This window comes from Bolinopsis microptera, chromosome 1 (genome assembly GCF_026151205.1).
Source record: "Bolinopsis microptera isolate Bmic1 chromosome 1, MBARI_Bmic_1.0, whole genome shotgun sequence".
NCBI lineage: Eukaryota > Metazoa > Ctenophora > Tentaculata > Lobata > Bolinopsidae > Bolinopsis > Bolinopsis microptera.
This window is the reverse complement of record NC_087072.1, coordinates 15745322-15771945: the sequence shown is the minus strand read 5'-3', so window position 1 is coordinate 15771945 and position 26624 is coordinate 15745322. Positions and strand designations below refer to the sequence as shown.

Genomic DNA, 26624 nt, shown 5'->3' with positions numbered 1-26624 from the left:
TTCGAAAACTTAACTAAAGTACTAGCAAAACTGCGCGTTTTGCTCTAGATACACACTTTTTTAGAGATTTTACCGGCGTATTCTTTAAAATCACCTAATTTGTTCAATTTTAGGGAGGGGCACCAAAAGGGGAGGGGCGCCAACAGGGGGGCGCTTTTTTCGGCAGGGGGGCGCCAACAGGCAACGTTACGCCACTGCCTACCTACCCCAGTTGTTCTTTTTGGTTTATCAGCTTGTATTGTTATATTTATGGACCCCAAGTCACCACACTAAGAAGGAGTATGTAAAAAAAAATAATAATAAGTTAAGTTAAACACTGGAGGCTTGAAATTTGGTACTGATCCTGCTAAGTCATTCGGCAAGTGGTTACCTGGCAAACGCATCTTCGCTCCGGTCATTGATAATATAGATCCTTATGTCACGTTGGGGTATAGAAACTGTGTAATATTGTGCGGGGTCAACGACCTCAAAAACGAAGACGTCAAGAACCAACATGACATTGAAATTATTTATAACGCATTAGCTTCAAAGATTGCACAGATACAATCTGTCAATCCGTGTATACATGTTTTTGTTTGTCCAGCAATTCCCTCTAAACGTGCTGACTTAAATAGAAAACTTATATATTTTAACAGTTTGATTCGACGTAGGCTGCTCCCGTCCAATTTTGGTGTCAGTTATGTGGATGGATTTGATGAGTTCTGTGATAGAGATGGTCTACTTGACCGCTCTCTCTCTCGCGACCTCAACAAACACCAAAAACCAGACTTCCTTCACCTCAACTGGAGGGGACTAGCAAAGTTAGGTCAATTTATTCGTAACACTGTTCTTCTCAGGATTAACGGTGGTATCGACAAAAGGAAGAGGAGGTCCACAAAGGTAGACAGTAGATCCTTCAGGGATGTGACTGCTGGAAGAGAAACTGGTCCTGTTGTTCCTGCTGCTGCTAGTCAGGGTCACGTGGATGGCTACCAACCACATGACTCCCCTCATTAAGGAGGTATGTCTTGTCTGTTCTAAGAACATAGTCATCGGCCAAACAATAGTTGAATGTTTCCACTGTGACTGCATAATGCACCATAAATGCTATCGCAAATCCAATACAAATAGCCAATCTAATGAGTTTTACTGTACTCGTTGTATCCATTTAGACAAGGTTAAATACAACCCATTTAAACTACTCACTGACAACGACAACGACGACAACAACCTAGACGAATACACAACCAAAATCTCGAATACTTTAAATAATTGTAACTCATACACTGCATCTGACCTTACCAATATTCTCTGCAACCAAGTAAAGAAACAATCATCTATTCTCTTTCAAAATATTGATGGAAATAAATCAAATTTTGACAACCTTGCCATTGAAACCTGTAGGTACAAAACAAAATTCTCCGTAATAGGCCTAGCTGAAACCAACACTGGGAAAGAATTAAGCAACCTATTTCAGCTCGACGGTTATAATAGTTACTATCAGGACACAGCACCTAACAAACAAAAGGGCACTGGAGTAGCCCTTTATGTTGACGATAGATTAAATGCTACAGTAATTGAAAATATATCACAAGTCACAGAACATCTAGAAATACTTGTCTTATCATTAAGTAACGAAGATCAACCTGTTAATGTAGGTGTTTTGTATCGTCCACCAAGTGGCTGTATTTCCCAAGCTCTAGTTGAACTTTCTAACCTTCTTGATCACATGCCGAAGTTTAGTTATCTAGCTGGAGACTTTAATATCGATCTTCATGATAAAGATAACAAAAATGTACAAAAATATGAAGAAATATTGTTCAGTAAAGGATTTTGTCCGTTAATATCTATTGCTACTCACGAAAAACCAGGCTGTAAAGCATCTTGCATAGACAACATAATTACCAACGACATTGAGAATGTTATTACTTCAGGCACCCTAAAAGAACGAATAACTCACCACTCGCCTATTTTTAACATATTTAACTGGAATGTTGAAGTCAACTCTGGAAAAACTTCTATTAAACAGTATTACGATTTCTGTCAATCAAATGTTAACGGCTTCCTAGTGGATCTTGAAGATGAGCTTAAAACTAAAATAATCCATAACTTTACTGAATTCCATGACACTTACAAAAACTGCATCGAAAAATCGTTTAAACTAGAAACCCCGAAAACCTCTAAGAGAACTGTTAAGGTTAACCCTTGGATAACTCCCGGTCTCATTTGCTCAATTAATAATCAGCATAAACTGTACGAAAATTGGGTTGAGATAAGAAATAGAAAATGTAAACTCGGGGAAACTGATAACAAGGGCGGGATTTGCCAGTGCCCTGAATGCTCACTAAAACGTAGTCGCTACCTTATCTACAAAGAATACAGAAAAGTCCTAAAGAAAACACGTCAAACAGTGAAAACAGATTACTTCTCTGGTAAATTTGCAGAAAATAGCGGGAATAGTAAAAAGACCTGGGAACTAATTAATAGTATAAGAGGAATACGGCGGCGTGAAATAAAGCCGCTGTTCACCATAGACAACGTTAAGATAACGAACAGGAGGATCATAGCAAACGAATTCAATAAGTATTTCGTATCATTGGCCTCTGACCTAAATACTGCTTACAATGAACTTGGTCAAATGAACATAAACAATCTACCTAGTTTCTATGACTATTTACCGCTCTCAAACACCTCCAGCATTTACATGCATGACTGCACAACAGACGAGGTTAGCAAAATCATATCTGAACTTAAGAACGGTAAGGCAAGTGATATTCCTATTCATGTTGTAAAACAGTCCTCAAAAATAGTCACTCCTCTACTTACTGTACTGTACAATGAATGTATGAAAGATGGCATATTCCCTGATGACCTTAAGATTGGAAGGATTAGTCCAATTTACAAGAAAGATAACCAGGAACTCCTTGAAAATTATAGACCTGTGTCGACACTTGCAGTATTTGGTAAAATATTTGAAAAAATTATATTCAACAGATTATATAGCTTCTTTCATTCACAGAATTCCTTGTATGAAAACCAGTACGGATTCCGTAAAAATCATTCAACTAGTTATGCTTTAAATTACTCAGTTAACCACATAGAATCACGTCTCAAGAAAAAACAACACGTACTTGGAATATTTATTGATCTTAGCAAAGCTTTTGATACAATCTCACATGAAAAGTTACTGCATAAGTTAGAAAATTATGGGATCCGTGGAAATGCAAACAACCTTATTGCAAGTTACCTGTCGAATAGATACCAGTATGTCTCAGTATTAGGTGAAGACTCTGAGAAACTGCCCGTTGTCTACGGAGTGCCCCAAGGGTCCTGTTTAGGTCCCCTGCTGTTTATCATCTACATAAATGACATCCGAAACTCATCAATTATAGGAACGTTTATACTATTTGCCGATGACACTAACATATTTATTGAAGAAACATGTGTCAGAAGACTGTACGAAAAGGGAAATGAAGTTTTAGCATCTGTTTATAAGTATATGAAACTAAACTTATTACATATTAACATTAAGAAATGCTGTTTTATCCACTTTAGACCGTCACGTGCCAAAGAGGAAGTAGAAAATGACGAGAACATATTAACTTTGAACAATGTTGTCATTAAAAAAGTCCAAGAAGCTAAATTTCTAGGTGTCATTATCGATGATCAACTTAATTGGAAAACTCACACACGGTCACTTAACTCAAAACTTAAATGTGAAGTAGGTAAGTTATGCAGAATACGACACATTGTCCCTAAACAGTATTATAAGGATTTATACCATACTTTATTCGAATCACATTTGGGATTTGGAATATCTGTATGGGGTGGTATTAGCAACAACCGACTCGAACCTCTCTTTAAAACACAGAAAAAGTGTATAAGAATTCTATTTGGGGATAAAGAAGCTTACTTAGAAAAATTTAGAACTTGTGCCCGGACACGACCATTTGGTGAGCAAAGACTAGGTGTGGACTTTTACAAAAAAGAACACTCTAAGCCCTTGTTTAAGAATCAGAAATTGTTAACTGTTCACAACCTGTATAAGTACACTTGTCTCTTAGAACTATTCAAAATTAATAAGTTAGAGGAACCATTATCACTGTACTCATCATTTAACAGGTCACCACGACGAGAGGATCATTTCATCACATCACAACCATCCTCACAATTCATCTACCAATCATCCTACATGTGGAACAGCTGTCGACAAACATCAAGTAAGATAAGTTTTAATACTCCGACAAACGGGTTTAAGAATACATTGAAAATTGCTTTACAAGAATTGCAATTCAAGCATGATACACTTGATTGGTGTGAGCTTAATTTTGCCACGAATAAGCTCAAGTTTTGATTAATATGAGTTACTAAAATAACCACTTATCTTTCCTCATACATGCAACCACTGCACTCCAACTAAACACATTATTTACCACAGTCCACACACCATACTCCACAGATGATATATTTATATATACACACAAACACACTAGTACCGAACAATTGCACTGTAAAACATGCTCACGATACACTCAAAATTAGAAATATTCGGCTCGTATATGAAACTTAGCGACTTACACTCAGTGTACACCCAGTGTTAACCAGTATTACACACTAGTAAATTCTACGTAACGCGCGAAAACAATAATTCTGTAGCGTTTTCATTGTCACATTTCACGTCGACGGGATTAAACGCGCGCGCGCGTAACAACTTATCTTACTGCTAACTCAGCGACTAAACACACAACGACTTTGACAATTGACAGATGACTAAACAATTGTGAGTTATGACGGACCTAACTGTATGGGTCAACTACTGAAACTATATTGTTTACTATCTTATTCATTATACTGGAAATGAGATGACGAAGTATCTTAAGCAGCACTTTATACCCCCACTTAGAACTTGATTAGTCACGAACAATAGAATCATCAAAAACCAATACAATAAAACATCGTGATCAATAAATGCCTAGCAGCACCAGACAGCAGCCGTGTACCTTTTTCGACTCCGTGGAGTCCCTGATGGACTTTTGTTTACTTTTGTTAATAATCGGACCAACCTTTCTTTCTCGAAACATGTATCCTATTGTATTTCATTATAGTATTAATATAAGATGTGAAGATATACTAGATATTACAACGAAATAGAGGTATACCAAATTGGCCCTTGATATGAACTATAACCGTGTTGATGGTTTTAAATTTTGTATGTTGTAAGCACTTTAGTTTGTGAAGCGTTTACTCCTCCCCCTCAGCAAGACAGCTAGATTATAGATTAATGATAATAATTGTCAAATGTCGTTATATATTATATAACAGTTATAAATGTTCAATAGTTGTAGAGCGACTTCAAGAGTAGTGGTCCACAGGGGTCCGAAAAAGCCGTACAGGCACTTGGGTCCTTATCCTTGTCACTAATCTCAATTGGATTCGGTTTACACAAAGCATGAACATTTAGACGTACACATTGACACGATATTTATTAGAAAGCAAAAAGTATAAAATAATACGTGCGTGCGCGGCTTGAGCCGCGCCGCATAAGAACGGATGCGTGCAGGGGCTGGAGTACGCTTGTATGTAAATTAATGAAATGTTGCATTGTAAATATTTAGAATTGACGATATATTTTGATCTAAAAGTAAATTTTACAAAGCTGGCTTTGGATTTAGGTAAGATTATAATTTATTTTTAAAAAAACCACGGATAATTTTAAATTTATTTCTATTTGTCGTATAATCATAAACAATTTAATCATGTTTTTAAGAATGCGCGGCTTTGGCGGCCAGTTATTGACTTATACATTAAATTGAATTTTAAATAGAAATGTGAATATATTAAAATTTAAAACTTTCAAAACGGAGGCTTATAAATATTATTATATTATGATTGTAAAATAAAGGATAAAATTTTAAATTTGTTTCACTAAAATTTGTTTCACTTAATATCATCATATCTGTTTAAAGCAGTAAAAGTCAAGTTGAGGATTGACTTTCCTAGTTAATTTAAAGGTTCAAACGTTTGGGAATATAATAATGTTGATATTTGTATCTGCTGCAGCAATAATATCGAAATATCATTTGTCTAGAAAATTTTCGCCACTTCAATAGATATTGGGTCGGCAATTTGGTGAGTGAGTGATGAAATGGTTTGGTCTGTGACTGAGTGAGGGGCGATGTGAAAGTTGTGGTAAGTCCAGGTGTTATTATTGTTGATGGATTGGGATCCCAGGATGATACTTTTACAGCGTAATTTAACCAAAGATACAGAAGAAGAGGTAATAGTCCTGGAAATATTGACTTCTTATTTGGGCAATAGCCGAACACTGTCCTAAAAAGTGTGAGACAGTTTCCTCTCCGTCGATGCACATAGGACAAGCACTGGTGCTTGATTTGCGAATGGTGTGGAGGTGTTTGTTTAAGCCACAATATCCCGTGATGAGGTGCACTGCAGTTCTGTAATTTTGTCTGTTGTTGCCGAGTGTAGTGATAAGATTTTTGATGATGTTGATGTGTTTGTGTCAATTTGTTGGAGAAAGAGGGATAAAAAGTGGTAGTATAGTTAAAATATCAAATTTAGATATTAATTTAGGGCCAACAATTTGAATTGGCTACTTTTACTACTACTACAGTGGCGTAACGTTGCCTGTTGGCGCCCCCCTGCCGAAAAGGCGCCCCCCTGTTGGCGCCCCCTCCCCTTTTGGTGCCCCTCCCTAAAATTGAACAAATTAGGTGATTTTAGAGGATACGCCGGTAAAATCTCTAAAAAAGTGTGTATCTAGAGCAAAACGCGCAGTTTTGCTAGTACTTTAGTTAAGTTTTCGAAATTGTCCCACATTCAAACGACGATTTGGCGCCCCCCTAAGACGGCGCCCCCCTGCACAGCGGGGTCAGCAGGGCCCTTCGTCACGCCACTGTACTACTACTCTATTCTTTGAAGCCTGCAAACTTGCAATAGATTACTATAGTCGCCTTGAAAACACTGAAAACGAACTACTCTGTGCTGCATTTCACGAACAAATCATGTTGGGACTTCCTTGGTATACCAACATCTCAAAGCTTCTCACCAAATACAACTTCACCCCCTCATCTTCCTCAAAATCTAAGCTCTCCACCCAAATCAGTCATAACATGAGGGAAGAATTCGTGAATACCTGGAAAGCTGCCAAGGCCTCCTCGCCAAAACTAGAATTCTATAACTTAATTAAACATGATTTCGAACCAGAGGCATACCTACGAATTATCAATATACCGGATGTTCGAAAAAGTCTGACAAGGTTTCGTATCAGCTGCCACAACCTCTACATCGAAAGGGGCAGATACGAAACCCCCCTTGTACCAAGAGAAGAACGTTGGTGCACCTACTGCTTTTTCAGCAAAGGGCTCAAGCCTATTGAGGACGAAAGTCACGTATTGATTGACTGTTTGCTCTACTCCTCAGTTAGGGAAAAATTCAATTTCCATCCCCTAAACATTACTGACCTAGTCGGTTTGCTCTCCAACAAAACTCTAGATCCTACCACACTCACTGCTACAGCAAGAGCAATCCATTCAATTCTCTCTGTGAACGAAAATTATACAGCCTACTATAAGAGCCCAGATTTCCACTCAAATACTGGCAAGTGCATAATGCTATAGGACCTTAAAATAAGATTGAACCATACAAACTCGATTTATCTATTTTTCTAAAACTAGCATTATATAACATTTCTAAATTATCCCTACACACTTGTAAATAATTAGAATTGTGTAACTTAAATTATTTCAGAATTACAACTATTGTGTACTCAATAAAGTAATTATCACTTTTGTATCCTACTACAAAGGGTTTTTATGAAATTTTCTAAGATTTTTATTGAATTTTTATATTGAATTTTTATATAGGGTCATTGTTATATTTAATTATGTGTATATTGTTTGAATTTTTCTTCCTTCCCCTATTTGGTGTGACTGGGTTCATCAGTTAACCAGGTTTCCTGATTTAGTCTGGTGACTTTGTCGTCGATCAGGCGTTTGATGTAAGATTGTGGATATGTGTGATATGATTCCAGTACAGTGGCATAACGTTGCCTGTTGGCGCTCCCCCCCCCCCCCCCCCCCCCCCCCCCCGAGAAAAGGCGCCCCTGTTGGCGCCCCCTGCCTTTTGGCACCTCCGCCTTTTGGCGCCCCTCCCTAAAATTGAACAAATTAGGTGATTTTAGAGGATAAAATATTCAAAAAAGCGTGTTTCTAGAGCAAAACTTGCAGTTTTTCTAGTACCTCAGTTGGTTTTTCAAAATTGTCCCACATTCAAACGACGATTTGATGCCCCCCCCCCCCCCCCCCCCCTAAGACGGCACCCCTCGTACAGCGGGGTTGGCGGGCCCTTCGTTACACCACTGTTCCAGTATCTTCCTTTATCTAGCCCAAATGATAGGTTTTGCGATAATGAACAATTAATTAATTAGTTCTGCTCTATAAAGGATCCAAAACTTGTACACTGACAAAGGCTTGAAACAAAAAATGGTTTGGACTGGACATATACTAGAATATTGCATATGCATTATGGTGCTAGGTATCACATGGAAGGACAAGGGCAGTAATGTTTCTTTGTATGATAGCCAAGTTACGAAGTAGGAGATTAAAATGACAGCACACTTCATCAGACATCCTTATCTACTAGCAATTAACGTAACGATTATTTTTTGGTTTTGTTCTTAGAAGATTTGTAAAGTGATTCTTCTTTTAGTATTTTGATTTGATTTTATTGATTCAGTTCTAATCTTCATTACTTCTCAGATGTAGGTCATGAGAATATGGAAGTTGTGCGCGGCAGGGATATATTTTATACTTTACTTTCAAGTTGTAGTCTCTGAAGTCTGCAGATCATGCACTGGACCTTGCATTCTTGATAAATGTGCATGTACCAATAGCACTGGGTCTTATGAAATATCATGTGCCATATGCCAGTTGAGAAAAAGGTAGTTCTTAATTTACAGTTTACTGAGATCCCAGAGATACATTTGAAAGTTTATTGTTTTAGATGCACAATCTTTTTGATCATCAACAATCGTTTGATATCCCCTATAACGTAGAGGCTCAATAAACCAGGGATTATTTTTCTATGGTTTAAAGTTAAATTAATAATTATTCAACTACTTTTTAGGATAACTGATAATGAGGGCGTCATCCTTAGTAATGAGTGGGATGGTGTTTCTAAGAAAGGATACTCAAATCTCTCCCAATGTTCAGTACTTATAGAATCTCCAGTGTAAGCTATGCATTTCATTTGATTTTAAGTTTTAAATAAAGATGTGTAATGCACATAATTTTCATTTTAAATTCTTTGACTTTTCTGCTTTGTATCCATTTTCTTGGAACGTTTTACTTGAATCAATATGTTAATCTAGTAAATTTTCAGGGGCACAACAATCAGACTGTATGTGAATGAATTCATGACAGAGTGTTGCTGGGATTTCCTTCATTTTCATGATGGTCTCTCTCCCTTTGATCGTACCATTGGTGTTTATGGGTATGAAACTATTTTTCTTTACTTGTCAATGAATTGGGTTTGAAATTTTAGTATTTTCACAAATTTTCTACAAATTGAGTATCCTGGCCTTGCAAATATCGCATTGTTACAACGTTTTCTTCCTAATGCAATCAAAATTTAAGGCACTTAATCTCCACTACCACATCAGGGGACTGCTAATAGACGATGACATACAACTACTAAAGCAGGACCGAGAAATGGTTTCCACATCCAATTCCATCTACTTAGTTTTCAGACCTGACGAGTTTGTTAACCATGATGGTTTCAGTATCTCATATAGGTTTGGAATACGTTAATTATGTTAGTTAATTATGTTTCCTTCTAGTATGTCTGAATAGTTTATGTCTGGAGTTTATGTCTGGAGTTTCTAACAATAGTCCCGATGTCATAAGTTCCTAATTATAACTATTTGCAGAGTTGACGGTTGTCCCAACGACTGCAGTGGTCAAGGTCAGTGCACTGGTGGGGTGTGTGTCTGTAATGCTGGTTGGCAAGGTGATCTGTGTAACACAGCAACCTGTAAATGTGAGAATGGTGGTCAGTGTAAAGTTGGGGGTTGTGAGTGTCCTGACGGTTTTACTGGAGATAACTGTGAGATTGATACCCTTGTCAATTGGTGGAGTTACCGAGCAGCTAGCAGTGAGTATAATAATCAAGTGTTGTGTTAACGACAGTATCTGCCGTTTTTTGGAACTGTGGCTGTCATGTTATAATGTTATTAAGAAATTTGATATCAATATTATGTCGACAAATAATATATGATGGCATTTTATGACATATGCCAGGAAAAAAGCTGCAACCACAATGTGTCGTGTTCTTTTTATCCATGAACCATGTCAACTATCTGCTGACTCATACTTGCAGCCTCATCGCCGGGTGGACGCGCTAGCTTCGGTGGAGCTCTAGTGGATCATACCTACTGGGTGTTCGGAGGGTACCACCTGGATGGAACTAAAGTAAAGATGGCAAAGTATGATCTGTTAACTAACACGTGGTCTAAAGGGACAGACAGTGGACCAATAGATAGGGACGGTCACACTCTCACTGCTTACAAGGTACATTTAGTTTAAGGTTTTTAAATATATACCGGGGATAAGGGACTAACTTGCAAGGGATGCTGTACATTTGTAGACCTCCTTTTTAAGCTGATTACACGTTCTTATTGGCTTTCTCTTCCGATATTAATTAAATTTTTGAAATTTGGAGATTATGTTTGGCCACGATACGGTCACCGTTTATATGCCGTATGGCGTATAGTGACTGTATCGTGGCCAAACCTAATCTCCCAATTTTCCCAAGATTTCGCTACTTTTTGGGATAAAGTTTATTGAGGAAAGAGGATATTCATATTATATGGGTAAGATCATTCGCATGAGTTTTACAAATCCACTCGGTGAAAAACTTCATATTTTATTCTCTTTTAATGTAAACTTTCCACTGAAGTTTCAATTACCCCATATCATTAACCTCCATATAAGGCAAAACAATTTTGAATAATTAACATGGTAAGGTTGTAAAGGAACAACTGTGTACCAGTTCCTTCTGACGAAAATGTCGTAGTACAGCGAGTTATTGGACAAAATCCCTCGTTGAGTATCAGTTCATTAATGTATGCTGTTTCCAATCCTAAATATTAGATACAGGTCACAGCATAGAAATGGAAATGAATGTAACTACTTGCTAGACAACTGTGTCCATTATAAATTATCAAGAACACGTTCGCGTTACCCACGTTACCCAACGTAGTCGAAGACAGGCCTTTTTTAGTCTTTTCTAATGTATGGTCAAATTCTTAATCTTTTAGTTTTAATTTCTTTACGCTCTAAATGTGGGGCCTTGATTAGACCACGTCAGAGCAGCTCCCCTTATCTGGACAACCTGTAGAAGTGTCTAATTAGTGTCTAATTAGTGTATAATTAGTGCAACTTATGTCCTTTTAGTGGACTTGCAGTTGATAAGACGTCACCTTTTTTAGTCCGTGTCCGTGTTTTCTTTGAAGCGAGGTGACCACGTCAGAAGATCACGTGACACATTGACGTGTCACGTGATAAGAGCACATTTAGTGTTCACGTGGGTTTGGTGTCATTCGGCCAATTATTATCGACAATCCTGTCAATCATTAACTTATTGAGATTTGACAAATCTTTCGTGAGCGGTGAGACCAAGTTTCTTATAAAGTTCATTATTTATTCGTAAGAACAGTAATTATAACATAATTATTTAACACAAATGCTCGTACCCCAGAACTACCTGATAATGTTTGGAGGACAGATGAACTACCAGATTACAGACGAGTTGTGGAAGTATGACATCACTTCATCTCAGTGGCACCAACTCAACCCACAGCACCCCCTGGGAGAAATGTACCCAGCTTATGCCAGGTAACATTCAAGCTTTAATAATACCTGCCGTGAATATCAATTTACCTGTTTTACAACTTTAAAATATTTAACCTTTATTCAGAAGTAAGAATTATCTCATATTTTTGGCATATTCTTGATTAATGAGCATGGTATTGCACTGAACCCGGTAAAAATTATCAAAATAACTAGGCGATAAATGACATGCGTTCGATTTGCTCTCAAAAAATAGGTGACGTAAACTTAAAATGAGGGTATATTTATTTTCACTGAATTGGTTACTTCTACAGGACAAGCTCTATGGGACACTGTGCTGTGCTGGTCAACAGTACTATCTACTATATAGGCGGTATAGACTCCAAGGGGGTGGCCATTATAAACATACAAACCTATGATGTGGAAACCAATGTGTGGAAAGTTATAGGCCACCGTAAGATGACTAGACATTTCTACGACGCTGATAGCAGGTTATTTCCCTTTACACTGGCTTGAATCAGTGGGTTGTTGTTACTGTTCACAATTCACATTGTTAGTGTGCTCTCTTCAACGTTTAAATCTCGAACGTTTTTAAAAGTATGGTGTTGTAATAGCCAGATTTGGAAACTGTGATGTGTTTGAAAAATTGTGATTAGTCGGACTTTTAAACAATTGCAATTGTGTAATGTGTACATATTATTATAATGTAGAGCAGACAGGAGTTTGCTGTCTGTTCTGAATAGGAGTATCGTGTAGTTACTAGCGAGCTGTCTGAGTATTTACTGTGTTTACTGACAGGTTCCTTAAGTTTGAAGATGGCCGGATCTACCACGGACGATACGCTCCGTCGTGTGTGCTGAATCCTATTACTGACAAGATAACTGGTAAGTTATTATAATAGTATATGTACGGATATAGTTACTAATAAGTTACTGGTAAGTTATATACTGGTACGTTTTCTTTTCATATGCGCATGATCAGTGATCATGCTCTCGAAAATTGTGGAAACTTTAAACTTTTTATCAAGGGGATCAGGACTCTGCGAGCCTTTTAGGGCTTAATTTAATACTTTGAGCTGGACAAAAGAAAATGTTGTGAGGTTACATATTGGCATGGGCCGGCCTAAATTTACACCTACATTATTTGAGTGAGGTATTAAATTTAATGCACAACTTCTTGCTCCACCCTGCTATTATATGTTTTGCCCTTATTCCAGAGCGAAAATCGAAATATCAGGCACCACACTTTCACGTATTGCAGTTGCAACACATAAACCATTCGACACACAAGTTTAGCCAGAATAAATCAGCCTCTTCCACTGGTTGACACACAAGTTTAGCCAGAACAATTCAGCCTCTTCCACTGGATCTCGTGTTTAGATTCTGAAGAATAACCCTGATATGAACCATATAATGTTTACTTGTAAATTCTAGGGATTCTATTTTAGGAACTCCATTATATCCTATATCTCGCAGTATTCGGAGGTTTAAACACGACACGTATAATGGGAGAAAACGAACAGTACTGGATACAGAGCGAGCTGGAAACTATTAAGGAATCTACTTTTGTAGAGTACGACTTTTATATGAAACACTGGTGAGTTGGGAGGCAGCCATTTATTTTCAAATTTTCTATATAATTTGTTCTCGAGTAATATATTATTCCACCAAGTATTTGAGGCTCAGCTCAAAGCGCTGAAGTACTTTTTCTTTGACACCACAGATCCAGACTAAGTGGAAACCAAAACTGTTTTGATAAACCATGTTTAGACAACCGTGTAGATATCGTGTTGATCATGTTATTATTATTACTTATACTGATATGAAGGAACACTTTTACCCACCTGTTTAATAATAGCACGGGATGCAACTCTATTTGTTAGGGCAGGTGGTGGTAAAATATTCACATTCCACTATCAGGATCTTATATAAACCGGTCTCTGTTGTTGTATAATTTAGTCTACCACCGCCCAGTCTACTACATAATTACAAACTATAGGGCGCTCTCTTGGATTATTATAACTAGCAGGAACCCGTATAACCCTAAAATAGGGTCAAGACTCAAGAGACTAAAATAATTATTATCTATTTAATTCGCGTTTTTGACACCACTTGGGGGTCCAAATTTGGGGCTCTAAAACTTCTATTTCTTGGCCAATTTTTTATTTTTTCATGCTGATTTGGAGGCCATTAAAGCATTTGGCCCAGTCAAAAAAGTTTCAGTTGTATATCTTTTACGGTTTTCGCGGAAAGTAGCGTTAAAGTTGATGCCGTGGTGTCAGTAAAATGGCACGGATAAACATATATCGTCTCGCTTTATATATAGTAAGATACTCATCGTTTGGATCAGGGCTTTAGTATGCCATTACACAATAGCAATATTGTATATACAAGAAAAACGGCCATTAGTATCGGGCTAATCATAGTGCATCTAACTACCATATTATTATAATAATTACTGCGTCCTTCGCCCTCTACAACACGTACGCTAATTTGTTTGAATGGATCATTATTTTTAGTGCACGTGTACACAGTGTGTAATTTCTCATCAGCATGTTCATTGATTGTGGTCTGGGAGCATGTATATTATAATTAGGATTTACTTCATATGTGTATATTAATAGCATTAACGTTAATTCAAATAATAAAAATTACATACTGACATTCAGAAGTTATTCTGCTCTGCAGAAATGTTTAATTATTAATACTAAAAGCTTCTTTTAACTTGGATAGAACTTTATTTGGGAGACCCCTGTGATTCGTGAGAGTCTGTACCGAGAGTCTGTACCCGATGGTCTTGAGCATCTTAATTTACTTATATTGTGGGGGAAGCCAAGGGGAATTTTGGCGAATTCTGGGAAATGCCTTAATGGATTTTTTTTCCGCCAAAATTCCCCTTGGCTACCCCCCTATTGTTTTTAAATTTACAATTTTCTGGAATGATAATTTTTATTTGCAATTTTATTTGGGTGACTAATGATTTACCTACTGAAAATGTTGTCAAGACTTAAGCTTCAAGACTGTTTTACGTGGTTCGCCTTTTTTAACTATGTAAATCGTTATGGGAAGACGGAATACCTCGCGCTTTAAAATTGTTCGACATGTTCGATGGTGAGCTGAAAATATTTCTCCAACTATGCCCCATACTTGAGTCACATGACTTGTTTCCAATTTCCATGTGTTTTATTGGTCTTTGTGTCTGGAGCTAGGATAGCATGCTGTAGTTTCTTTTCAGAGCAAAAATATTTTACGTTAACATGGCACCAAACTTACTTTTGTCTTTTTTGAATGAAATGTATCGTTGAACTCTCAAATGCTGAGTAGAATTTATTAAATTAGATTGAATAGTCCCTCCTGGCGAATTCAGAGAGGGTACTCTCTTCTCTTCAGGAGTAACGTGTAATCTCCTTTTTTCAGGAGTAACCTGTAATCTCCTTTATTCCAGGAGTAACTTATAATCTCCTTTTTTCAGGAGTAACCTGTAATCTCCTTTTTTCAGGAGTAACCTGTAATCTCCTTTATTTCAGGAGTAACTTGTAATCTCCTTTTTTCAGGAGTAACCTGTTATCTCCTTTATTTCAGGAGTAACCTGTTATCTCCTTTATTTCAGGAGTAACCTGTTATCTCCTTTATTTCAGGAGTAACTTGTAATCTCCTTAATTTCAGGAGCAACCTGTACAAAGCAGACAGAAACACAATACCGCTAGTGTACTTAGCCGCAGTTGGGATGGTGGGTAGGAACCTAGTTGTACTTGGAGGAGCTCATCTCAGCAAGGGTTCAACACAGTGTTACAACACTGCTCCTTATATCCTGAACTTAGGTAAGAACCGGTCAGAGGCGGTGTGGTGTTAGAAACTATTCCAGTAATGTACTAGCTCTTCTTTAGTTATAATACGCAACGCCTTTCTCTTTTGAGCTAGAAAATGTTTCTACAATACATTGATATCCCTAGGGATTTAGAACTGTGAGAAAGTAAGGAAAGTTGATTAAACGGAAGCTGCTCGTTTGTGCTTAGCTTATAATTATTATTTAAAAGTGTACAATAAGTAGATTTGTGCACTCAGAAACCGGAGAAGGACGAGAACTGAAAAGTTTCAGAAAGCTGAAACAGGTGGGTCCTTTCAGAATGGGCCAGGGTTCCTTCACCTACAACAACTCTGTCTACTTCTTCGGAGGATACAACGGCAAACTCCATCACGACTTCATTGTTTACCACTTCGGTGAGTATTCTCCCTCCTTATTCTTTCCAGGCTGTATATTCACGTGACTTGAAGTTTGACTTGTAATTGTGTCGTAAAGAAAGTTATGGTAAAGTAGCAAGTGTCGTGTTGTCCTGCACTAAAAACAAATAGATTGCATGGCAGAAATAACAATTGTCCCGGCCCTGTATGATGCTCAGCTCAGTTTTCCATACTGAGTCACGTGACACCAACACTACTGTCCTATTTGTTGCACTTGTTAAAAGTTTAAATTGTTTAGTAAGAACTGTATTAGTGAATTTCAACAATCGCGTTTGAGCTGCGAATCGATATAGTAGGAGCAATTTATGCTTGGCAAAATCAAGCAGCGTAAGAGATTGTGTGATTATGTAACTGGCCAATCTTTTCTTATTGATAGTACTACTGATAAATTGCACTTGATTGTTTTGCTGAATTTCCACTATTCTCAGTTAGTAGGCTTTTTAGATTTTGTTTTGTCTACTTTTTCAGAAAGCTTGTGCTAGTTCAACCTCAAACTCGAAACTTGTCTGACATTTTGATTTAGAGTTTCAATTAAAACTTAGTTACTCTTTATTGATCTTGGTAATTTTATTGCTTATTAACGGTATGTTTCACCGACATCAATATACCAGGATAATGTAAAGATGACCTCTGAACTAGTTCAACGAACAAAGAGTCCCGCACGAACAAAGAGTCCCGGACTAGCAAGGAGTCCCGGACTAGCAAGGAGTCCCGCACTAACAAGGAGTCCCGCTAAAACTCCCCGTCCCCCCTCCGCAGTATCCACAATGTCACGTGAGCTGCAGGAGATGCACTGTTTCCTCCGCCTCAACAGGGTGGAGACATGTGATGACTACACCTCGGCACCACCTCACCTCGACTACAGACCCACCAGATTCCGCTTCCTCCTCGGCAACTTCTCCAAGATGCTCTACGAGGGAGCTTGCTCGGAACCCTTCACATTCGGAGGACACAAGTGGGAGCTGGGGTTGGCACTGAACGCGGATTACGTTAAAGTTTACCTGTCTCTTGACAAGGCCCAGATGTACCCTGCTGGGGTACAAGTTGCTCTACAGTTCAACTTGTCCCTCGTTAACTTACTAGCTCCCCTCAAATCTCTCAATATTTCTGCCAGGGAGGGTGCTGTGTTCTCAAAGAACGGCCAGTGCTGGGGTTGTCAGCGCTTCTTCAAGTTAGTTGACGTAATGAACGAGCCGGGATTTGTCAGGAACGATTGTCTCTCTTTAGAACTAGAATGCACTATAGTCAGTACCATGTTTCAAGATATCATCACCCTCAATCCAATGGATGTTAATCATGATGAAAATGCTAAGCTGGACAAGTTGGACCTACTTTGTTCCAGGGAGTCCTACCACAGTTCTAAGTTCTACATGGGAGGTGCTCACTGGCAAATACGTCTCTTTCCTAACGGAGACGACGAGAAAGCACGTGGCAAAGTCTCCATGTTTATAAAAAACGATGACAAAACGAACCGGAGGTATATGTTGGAGTGCCAGTTTACCCTGGGAGAGCTGAAGGATCCCTATCACGTGGAGAGTAGGAGGTTGGTAACAGAGTTCCCGCCCGGCTCTGGTATTGGAAGAGGAGTGGACTCTATCTGTGAGACCAACAAGCTGAAGAACTTTGTGTCGGGAGACCACATAGTGGTGGGTGTGAAGATCCTGACGTTGTTTTACGCAAGTGAAGTGGTCTACAAGAACCCTGCAATTGAAACCAGAACTCATCGGGATGCGGAGGGTGTCGCACTTCTCGACTTGATGGACGACCAGAACTTCAAGTGGCAACTGTGCGTCAACAGGAAGGCACTTTGTGACAACACCCAAGCGTATGAGATAGCTCTTCGTCTTGATGGCTCAATGGGCAGATTAATGTATGTGAACTACAGGTGTTATGGGTGGATCTGTCAACTGAGATGGAGAGTAGTTCTGAGAGCTGAGGGCTGCACTCCTGTCGTGCTGGGACCTAGCATTGATATCGTGTGGAATGAAGGAGCTGAGCTCCTCATGACCACCCCACTTCCTGCTGAATACAGCGATAAAACCATACAAATCCTAATGGAGATGAGAAGTTGTGTCCTTTTCGAGCCGTCTATTGACGGTTGTAGTGCTCCTGAGGTAGAAACAGCAGTCAGTGCCAGACAAACCACTGACAGGGAGAGGTTTGTGTTGGAACGAAGCTGGGAGTCCAAATACTTGAAGTACAAGAAAGATAGCAGCACCAAAGACGAGCTCATGAAGATCCAGAGCGAGGGCAAGCAAAGGTCTGTTGGATCTGAAGATCATCTCAAGGCGTCCATGATAATATCCAATAACTTTGTGAAAGATTTGCTGAGGGATCTGAGTGATGATCCAGTTCCATTCTGTGGTGGTAGAGAGACGTCCAGGTCTCAGCCTCCTGAACATTTGGCTGATGTGTTTGAGCGAAAGCAGGAAGGAAGTGGTGGAAATGGAGCAGTGGTGTCCAATATTTTAGATACATTTCAGTCTTCTTCCTCCACCAATCTAACCATGAACCAGCTGAGACAGTCCTTTCAAGGATCTCTAGATGCTCCACTAAATGCCAGACTACCGAGCACTACAATTGACACAATAGAGAAATCAGTTGGTGATCATCCCGACTTTTCAGTGGACGGACCGGAGGTGAAAATTCAGGTCAACTTGACTGAAGGAAGTCAAGGAAGTCTTGTTCGTCCTGAGCTTGTGAGGTATGAGGACTATCGTGAAATTATTGAACAGATTATTGATTTTTGCCAGACCCGTTTACCGTTCCGTGTGACTAGAGTGGCCAAGGGTGGATCTCTAGGCCACGATACTGCCACTAAATCTAGATCAGATATAGATCTGGTTCTATACAGTGATGATCTCCCAAAAACGGGACATGCTAGATGGCTACCGAGCATCATCAGTGCTTTGGCGAGTTTGCTAAAAGATGCACAAAAGATGCTGACAAAAGCAGAAAAGTCTCTTCCAAAGTTAACCTTCATCTCCACCACTCAGTACTCAGTCCAATTCACTGTTGGAGACTTGGACGTGGATTTGATTCCTTGTTACGATTGGCGCAATGATTACAGTTCTCAAAACTTGTACCAGACAATAAAAGAAGAGCGACCAATGGATTACATCTGGTATCTCTCAGCAGCCTGCGAAAAAGAGTCCGACTTCATCAGAAAACAGCCGATAAAGATAAAGGATATGATCAGGATGGTGAAGCATTGGAGGAATGGCATTCTGTGGAAGGATCAATTTCACAGACCAAGCAGTCTGCTACTGTCCCTTCTCGTTATTGGGGCTCACGAAGATATGGTAAAGAAAGGTGCATCTAACCTGCTCATCACGTCTGAGTCAATGTTACAAAGACTTACCGACATGATCCAACGTAAGCATGAGCTGCGTCTGGAATGGTCTACAAACTACAGTGAGACTGCACGTGCCATGTTCCCAATGAAGACGTGCCCTGTGGTCAGGAACCCATCTAACCCATCAGATAACGTGGCAGAAACAGGACTGCAGAATTGGACACAGTTCCCAGGGGAGTTCACGAGATGGGCCCACTTCATCGGAGTTGTCAAGAATAGGGGCACTATGGCTGCCAAACAGGCAAAACTCAATGTAATCGTTCAGAGGCTTTCGAGCGATTTTTGAGTCACGGACTTAAATACTGATGTACAGAATTATAAATATTTTCTCACATTTTGATTTGCGAAACTCCCACCGCGGTTTAAGACATTATAAACTGAGGTTATACTCGATTTATTAGAGGCTGATTGGACCGAATATCTATGCCTTACCAGCAATTTCTGAATAGGATGGTTTGCACGGTGTTTAAAAAGTGCGCAAATGCTGAAGATCCATTTTGCAACTTGCACTGTTCAATCCATCGCTTTGATGATATTGAAATGTAAGCTTTGCAAGGAAAAGCTCATTTCCTGCGTTACTTTTTATGCGAAATTGTGCTTTTAGGTAACAAAATATAATCCATTTTTTATTATAATTATCATGATCATGTTTCGGTAAATTATGAAAATGTATGTAGCAAGCATTATGAGATTGTTATATGTTGAGAGCTAGAGCCTGCTTTGGACTACCGGATCGATACTTTATAAATAGCGTCATGCTATAGACATTACGACAAGTTAATAAATCTTTGTTAAATCTTAAAAACGGTCGATATCCGGTTGAAAAATATATTATATATTATCAGGCTATCATACGATACTCGATTTTATCAAGTTATGAATATTTACTACAGATTTCAATAAGCATTTGCTCCACCTTTCTTATCAGATTAAAATCTTAGTTTTACTTGGTATAATTTTTCAATTTTTTTTTGTTGGGGACTGGCCCGTAGTACCAGCCAATGTTTACTCAAAAAAAATATCAATGGTAATAAGAAATTCATCCCCGTGGGGCACATGCATAAATATAAAATGTAAAGGAAATCTCAAACTATTCAATTTAGACTCTACCGGTAAAGTATGCAATGAAGGTTTACAACTTAAAGTTTTATTTTCCAATGGTTAATAGGTAAAGATAAGAAAAGTAAAACAAGACTGAGCACTTCAAAATTTGTAGAATTTGTAACTTGATTTGAAATACGCGGCGATAAAAAAGAATGTCCTATGTTGGCAGTGTAATTGATGAGATATGCGACGTTTATTGAGTGGTGCATAAGTGTGTGCATATAATCTAAGATGTAGAGACAAGGTTATTATCGGCATTTTGGTTTATGTTACGCTTTGATTTTCTTAGTCCTGTTATACAAAATAACATGAAATTAGGCCATTCGTCTTCAATGTTTTCATTTTGCTGATCGATGAGCATAGTTTTTATACAGACTAGGCGGGGAAGTTGCTGCAACATTATATCGGTTTATTGCTAATAATGGACCTTTAAAAAATACTGAGTTGTTGTAAGGGTGTTGACCATACTTTTCTGACCATTGTGTAGTGAGAATAGAATCCGGGTTAGTATTAAATAATGGTGCGCTTTTGGGAATTGTTTTCTTGAGAGACAATGGTACTAGATTAGGAAAGTTTTTCAATTTATGCATTAAAATGAGTGCGTTTTTACAATGATACTGTGTACTGTCAATATTTTATGTGAATAAAAGCCAGACTTGGTACTTGCTGGGGGATACCGTCCTTGTACCAGTAATTGACGAAACCAGGTAATACTGCTCGAAGGCCCATTTTCTGTTTTACAAAAAAAGCTACATACAAAAGCTAAGATAAAAATAAAACCCTTCAACTGCCCAACTGAATGAGTTTCGTACCAAACTCATTCAAAACTACCATATAATTGTTTAACATAAATAAAATGCACGCGACGCACCTTCACTCATCAGGCATCTGTCTTATGCACTAAGGGATTTCACCACGTTTGCACAAATGATAAATGTTCCCTTCCATTGAGACCGGTTAGAGGTTCTACAACCGTTTTATTGGACGTATGTATAACATAGAGGTAACGTACTAAGCTATGAAATTAAAAAGTTTAATTATAGGTGCGGCTAATTATCATGGGTATTTGCTATTATGATCGAAGCGGCCGTATTGATACCAGTAGAAACAACACGCCAACTTAGGAAAATTTTACGGCCATCTTTACCAGTTACTGAAGATAAGGGTGGCCATGTGATCAGTCCTGGCTGTACATTCCTGTAACTGCCTTGATCGGCAAGTAATCATAAACATACAATTTTATATTTTTGCTGGACTAGGTTTCTTATCATATTCAGCTGAGCTCTTCAGTTCTCTGTGCAGTGTGCGTATTTGTGACGCCGGACATCAACTTCGTTACTTCAGATAGCATGCTCTTCTGTTTACTTACTTACTTTGTAGTGGCGAAAATTGTGAAACTATTTTTCGCCACCTTTGCGATTTATTTACAAAATCTCAAGAATTAGTAGCGGAAATGACGATGAACAAAATTTAAATGAACAATCGGAAACTGTTCGTGCGGTGCATTTTATGATCGCGATTGCATTGGTCCTTTGAGTTTGTTATCTGTTTATTGCATAGTGATCAGTGGGGTTCACCCTTAGTGTAATGCGTGTCAAGATCACTATGAATTTTTGTGATGTTGCATGCTATTCTTTAATGTTTACTGTCATAGGTTTCATTGATAGCAAATATTCGATTTTACACAGTTTATATCTGTACGGTATAAGCTTATTTTCACAGTACCGCCTTGTCCACAGTTTAAAGTTTGATAAAGTAGTTGAACGTGTAAAGTTGTATCTCTAGTACGTGTTTGCTTGCTCTTCATTTTATTAGAAATCCGCTCCCAATTATTAATTTGAATGGTATTCAGTAATTGAATGGTATTCAGTAATTGGTCAGGCAAAAGTTATAATAATGAACGATTACGTTTCCCTTCTATCGACTAAATTGAGACCTATAATTTCAGGTCTAAGCTCGCCTAAATTGTATTCTTCACACTGTGCAGTAGATATATCTAGCATATGATTTAGCTATGATTGCACTAGAATTACCATATCATTAAGGATGATGTACGGTTCACAGTCGGCACACTAGATATAAAACTCAAATAACGCTTTTTGGTCAATGCGATAAGGACGTTAGTGTTTTAATTCAAGTTGGTTGAGGGTTACAATTTGCTAAGAATAACACTAGCTTTAAGACCTTATGTGAGCAAGTGTAGCCTCCTCTCGAAATAAGGCTCTCACGGAAAAGTCTTCTTGAAGGTAGCCTCTCTCATATCAATCTCATATCAATTGTTGTGCTATTTTTGCAATTGTATCATTTCCTTGAAGTGCAGTATTGTGTTGGATCGCATAATGAAGGATTATATTGTGATGATTAATAGGAATAGCCGAGAATCTTCGCGTGTTGCTCCTCGAATACATACATAACTTATCAAGGTGCACGACATAGCGTATAAGGAACTTGAAATGATCTGTAACATAACATGTTGTGACGTCATTCAGATCCAACACGTTTTTAAAAAGACTTGTTAAAAACCAATATCGAAATTAGAATTCTGATTGTTGTAAAATGATCCTGCACATGTTTTTGGGTTGACGTAATGGAGCTTGCGTTTTGTCCCAATCTTTACGTCGACAGCGTCTGATTTATCGGAAGTAGGCAAATTATTTTAAGTAGTTGCAAGGAAGTTTCAACAAATTTTTTTAAGGTGTGAAAAATTCCATATTTACCACTACGATCTCTCTTAGTAACACCACATGCATCTAAGATAACAGTATAATACCATGGATCAGTTCATGTAAAATGGTATCTAGCGCGTTTATCAATATCATGTGAACTGCAACGATCTCCACAGGACAGTTAAAATTTGGGCGCATTGGAAATCCGATTTGAAGCATCTTATCAAGCAACAGTGTGTGGGAATCTGAGAAAGTTGGGCAAGTTGTCCGATTCCTAGAGTAGTAATTTAAAAGTAAAAACATCTTCTGCCCTATCTGATTTACGTGGAGCAACATCTTTGATATTGCCGAATTTGAAATTGTAAAACATTAACAATGTGCATACTTAACGCCGAGCTCTCATACGCTTAGTTATATCAGTTCTTGACTGAGATAGTAAGATCGCCAACATTATAGTTCTATGTTTTGTAATCTGTAATTCCTTACAGTTACAAGTCATCTGTGTTCATCAACGTTGCAACGGTGAACGGCTCCTATATATCCAAACCCGATCACTTATTCCTTCCTTGATATTTTTGTAACAATGTAGTTTTGACGTGACTGTTATAAGTTAGCTAAAAAAATGAGTATCTTAGAGAATATGGGGAACAGTAACAAGAATATGGGGAACAATAACAAGAAAGAGCTGGTAAGGATCCAGACCCAGCGCAAGCTAAATATTACTCGATCAGCGTCCAATGACAAACAACAATTCATGGAAGTTCTGAGCGAGGGAAATCAAGGGTCTGCCGTATCAGGGGCACATCCCAAACCTTCCGTGAAGACATCCAATGACATCAAAGAGGTCAAGAAGAATGAGAGTGAGGGCAAGGTAAAGTCTGCTGGATCAAAGGAACATTCAAAAGGATCCACAAAGATATCCGATAACAAGAAGGAACTCAAGAACAGTCAGAGTGAGGGTAAGGTAAAGTCCACTGTATCCGAGGAACATCCCAAGGCGTCCACGGATATATGCGACAGCAAGAAACAACTTGTGAAGATTGAGAGTGAGGGCAAGGTAATATCCGCTTCATCCGAAGAAAATCTCAGGGTATCCATAATAATTTCAAATAACTTTTTAAAGGATTTGCTGAAAGACCTCAGTGAAGATCCGGTTCTGTTCTTTGGTGGTAGAGAGACGTCCAGATCTCAGCCTCCTGAAAATCTGGCTGATCTGTTTGAGCGGCGACAGGATGGAGGTGGTGAAAATGATGCTGTACTGTCCAATATTTTGGATACATTTCAGTCTTCTACCTCTTCTTATCTAACCATGAATCAGCTGAAACAGTCCTTTCAAGGATCTCTAGATGCTCCACTTGATGTCAGACTACAGGGTTCCATGATCGAGAGATCGGTTGGTGATCATCCCGACTTCTCGGTAGACGGACCGGAGGTTAAACTTCAAGTCAACTTATCTGAAGGAAGCATTGTTCGTCCTGAGCTTGTAAAATACGAGGACAACCGTGAAATTATTGAACAGATTATTGATTTTTGCCAGACCCGATTACCGTTCCGTGTGACTAGAGTAGCCAAGGGTGGATCTCTAGGCCACGATACTGCCACTAAATCTAGATCAGATATAGATCTGGTTCTGTACAGTGATGATCTCCCAAAAACAGGACATGCTAGATGGCTACCGAGCATCATAAGTGCTCTGGCGAGTTTGCTTAAGGATGCTGCAATGATGCTAACAAAAGCAGAAAAATCTCTTCCAAAGTTAACCCTTATCTCTACCACTCAATACTCAGTCCAATTCACTGTTGGAGACATGGACGTGGATTTGATTCCTTGTTACGATTGGCGCAATGATTACAGTTCTGAAAACTTGTACCAGACAATAAAAGAAGAGCGACCAATGGATTACATCTGGTATCTCTCAGCAGCCTGCGAAAAAGAGTCCGACTTCATCAGAAAACAGCCGATAAAGATAAAGGATATGATCAGGATGGTGAAGCATTGGAGGAATGGTATTCTGTGGAAGGATCAGTTCCACAGACCAAGCAGTCTGCTACTGTCCCTTCTCGTTATTGGGGCTCACGAAGACATGGTAAAGAAAGGAGCCTCTAACCTGCTCATCACGTCTGAGGTAATGTTACAAAGACTTACCGACATGATCCAACGTAAGCATGAGCTGCGTCTGGAATGGTCTACAAACTACAGTGAGACTGCACGTGCCATGTTCCCAATGAAGATGTGCCCTGTGGTCAGGAACCCATCTAATCCATCAGACAACGTAGCCGAAACAGGACTCCAGAACTGGGCTCAATTTCCTGGGGAGTTCACGAGATGGGCCCACTTCATCGGAGTTGTCAGGAATAGGGGCACTATGGCTGACAAACAGGCGAAACTCAATCAGATCAATGAGAGGCTGTCGAGTGACTTTTGAGTCACAGTCAATCATTTCGAAAATTTGTTTAAAACTAAAAGGTTTTTTTTTTTCATTTTGAAAACGGCCACCAGAAAATTGAGATATTTGTCATTAAATACGCTGAAAGATATGCTTGATTTACTCAATCCCAAGTTGGTATCTCTTAACGGTTGGTATCTCTTAACGGTTGCTTCGTATTTAAACAACGCCCAAATTGTAAATGTCCAATGCAAGTTTATTGCGCAACGTTCATCCGTTCATCGCCCAATCCACTGATTTGATATTTAAAATGTGAGCTTAGCATGGTGTCTTCACTGGGGTTACAAGATTTGAGCATTTTATTACAAATGGATAAATAGGCGTGATTAAAATCGATACTTAATTTTGAATTTTTCTGGTGAATTATAACATTATAAATGCTTGTATTAAGCATGCATCATGAGTTTATAAATCATAAAAAGCATATTTTCGGACAAGAAAATTTTTATTTCCTCAATCGCTTTATTCTGCAGACATCTGCGTTGAGTTTTAAAAGCGTCTAATTTACCCGATTATAAACATATCGAGTTATCAAGTTATCATAATACGATACTCTAATTTATCAAGTTATGAACATTTAACTAGTAAAAGTTATTTTCTTGAAGCATTTATTCAGCCATTATACTTTGTGATCAGAAGAATTTCTTAGTTTTACTTGGTATAATTAGAAGAGATAATTGCTAAAGAAAACCAACTGAGCAATTAAACAATTAGTTACGTTATACCTTTATTTTTATTTCTATTCTAACGTTACAAAAAAATTACAACAAAGCAGATTTAAATAGGCAGTTGACGTAAATTTACGCTAGCAAAGCGGAGATCACTCCTTAATACAGCATTTACAGATTTATGAGCATAATATCTTGCTCCATAAGTCGCACATAAATGTTGAGCTATGATATAATATTACTAGCTATGATATAATATTACTCTAAATAATTGCATCAACTCCCCACCAGTAGTCAA

The 26624-nt window shown here is 38.4% G+C and overlaps 4 protein-coding genes across 6 annotated transcripts in view; 2 read left to right on the top strand and 2 right to left on the bottom strand.

The window, feature by feature from the left end:
- Positions 1-23203, bottom strand: part of LOC134825974 (dynein light chain roadblock-type 2-like) — an 88319-nt gene extending 65116 nt beyond the window's left edge. The window contains exon 1 of the mRNA XM_063838192.1: positions 23194-23203. The gene's annotated coding sequence lies outside the window, so the exon portion shown is untranslated. The remainder of the gene's footprint in view (positions 1-23193) is intronic.
- LOC134825967 (lambda-crystallin-like) overlaps positions 1-26624 on the bottom strand; it is a 99804-nt gene that overhangs the window by 63698 nt on the left and 9482 nt on the right. The gene's annotated exons all lie outside the window — the stretch shown is intronic.
- Positions 8755-26624, top strand: part of LOC134825966 (attractin-like protein 1) — a 31188-nt gene continuing 13318 nt past the window's right edge. For both annotated transcript variants that reach the window (XM_063838182.1, XM_063838181.1), the window contains exons 1-12: positions 8755-8938; positions 9124-9228; positions 9379-9489; positions 9659-9790; positions 9926-10149; positions 10375-10565; positions 11755-11891; positions 12161-12337; positions 12645-12730; positions 13322-13442; positions 15512-15666; positions 15911-16066. In XM_063838182.1, coding sequence (XP_063694252.1) covers positions 8766-8938; positions 9124-9228; positions 9379-9489; positions 9659-9790; positions 9926-10149; positions 10375-10565; positions 11755-11891; positions 12161-12337; positions 12645-12730; positions 13322-13442; positions 15512-15666; positions 15911-16066 — 1768 coding nt within the window. In that variant the 5' untranslated portion in view covers positions 8755-8765. The remainder of the gene's footprint in view (positions 8939-9123; positions 9229-9378; positions 9490-9658; positions 9791-9925; positions 10150-10374; positions 10566-11754; positions 11892-12160; positions 12338-12644; positions 12731-13321; positions 13443-15511; positions 15667-15910; positions 16067-26624) is intronic.
- On the top strand, positions 16703-25705 carry LOC134823173 (uncharacterized). Its single transcript, XM_063834537.1, has 2 exons — positions 16703-19725; positions 23823-25705. Exons 1-2 carry the CDS (start codon positions 16711-16713, stop codon positions 25635-25637), a joined length of 4830 nt encoding a protein of 1609 aa, XP_063690607.1. The 5' UTR covers positions 16703-16710; the 3' UTR covers positions 25638-25705.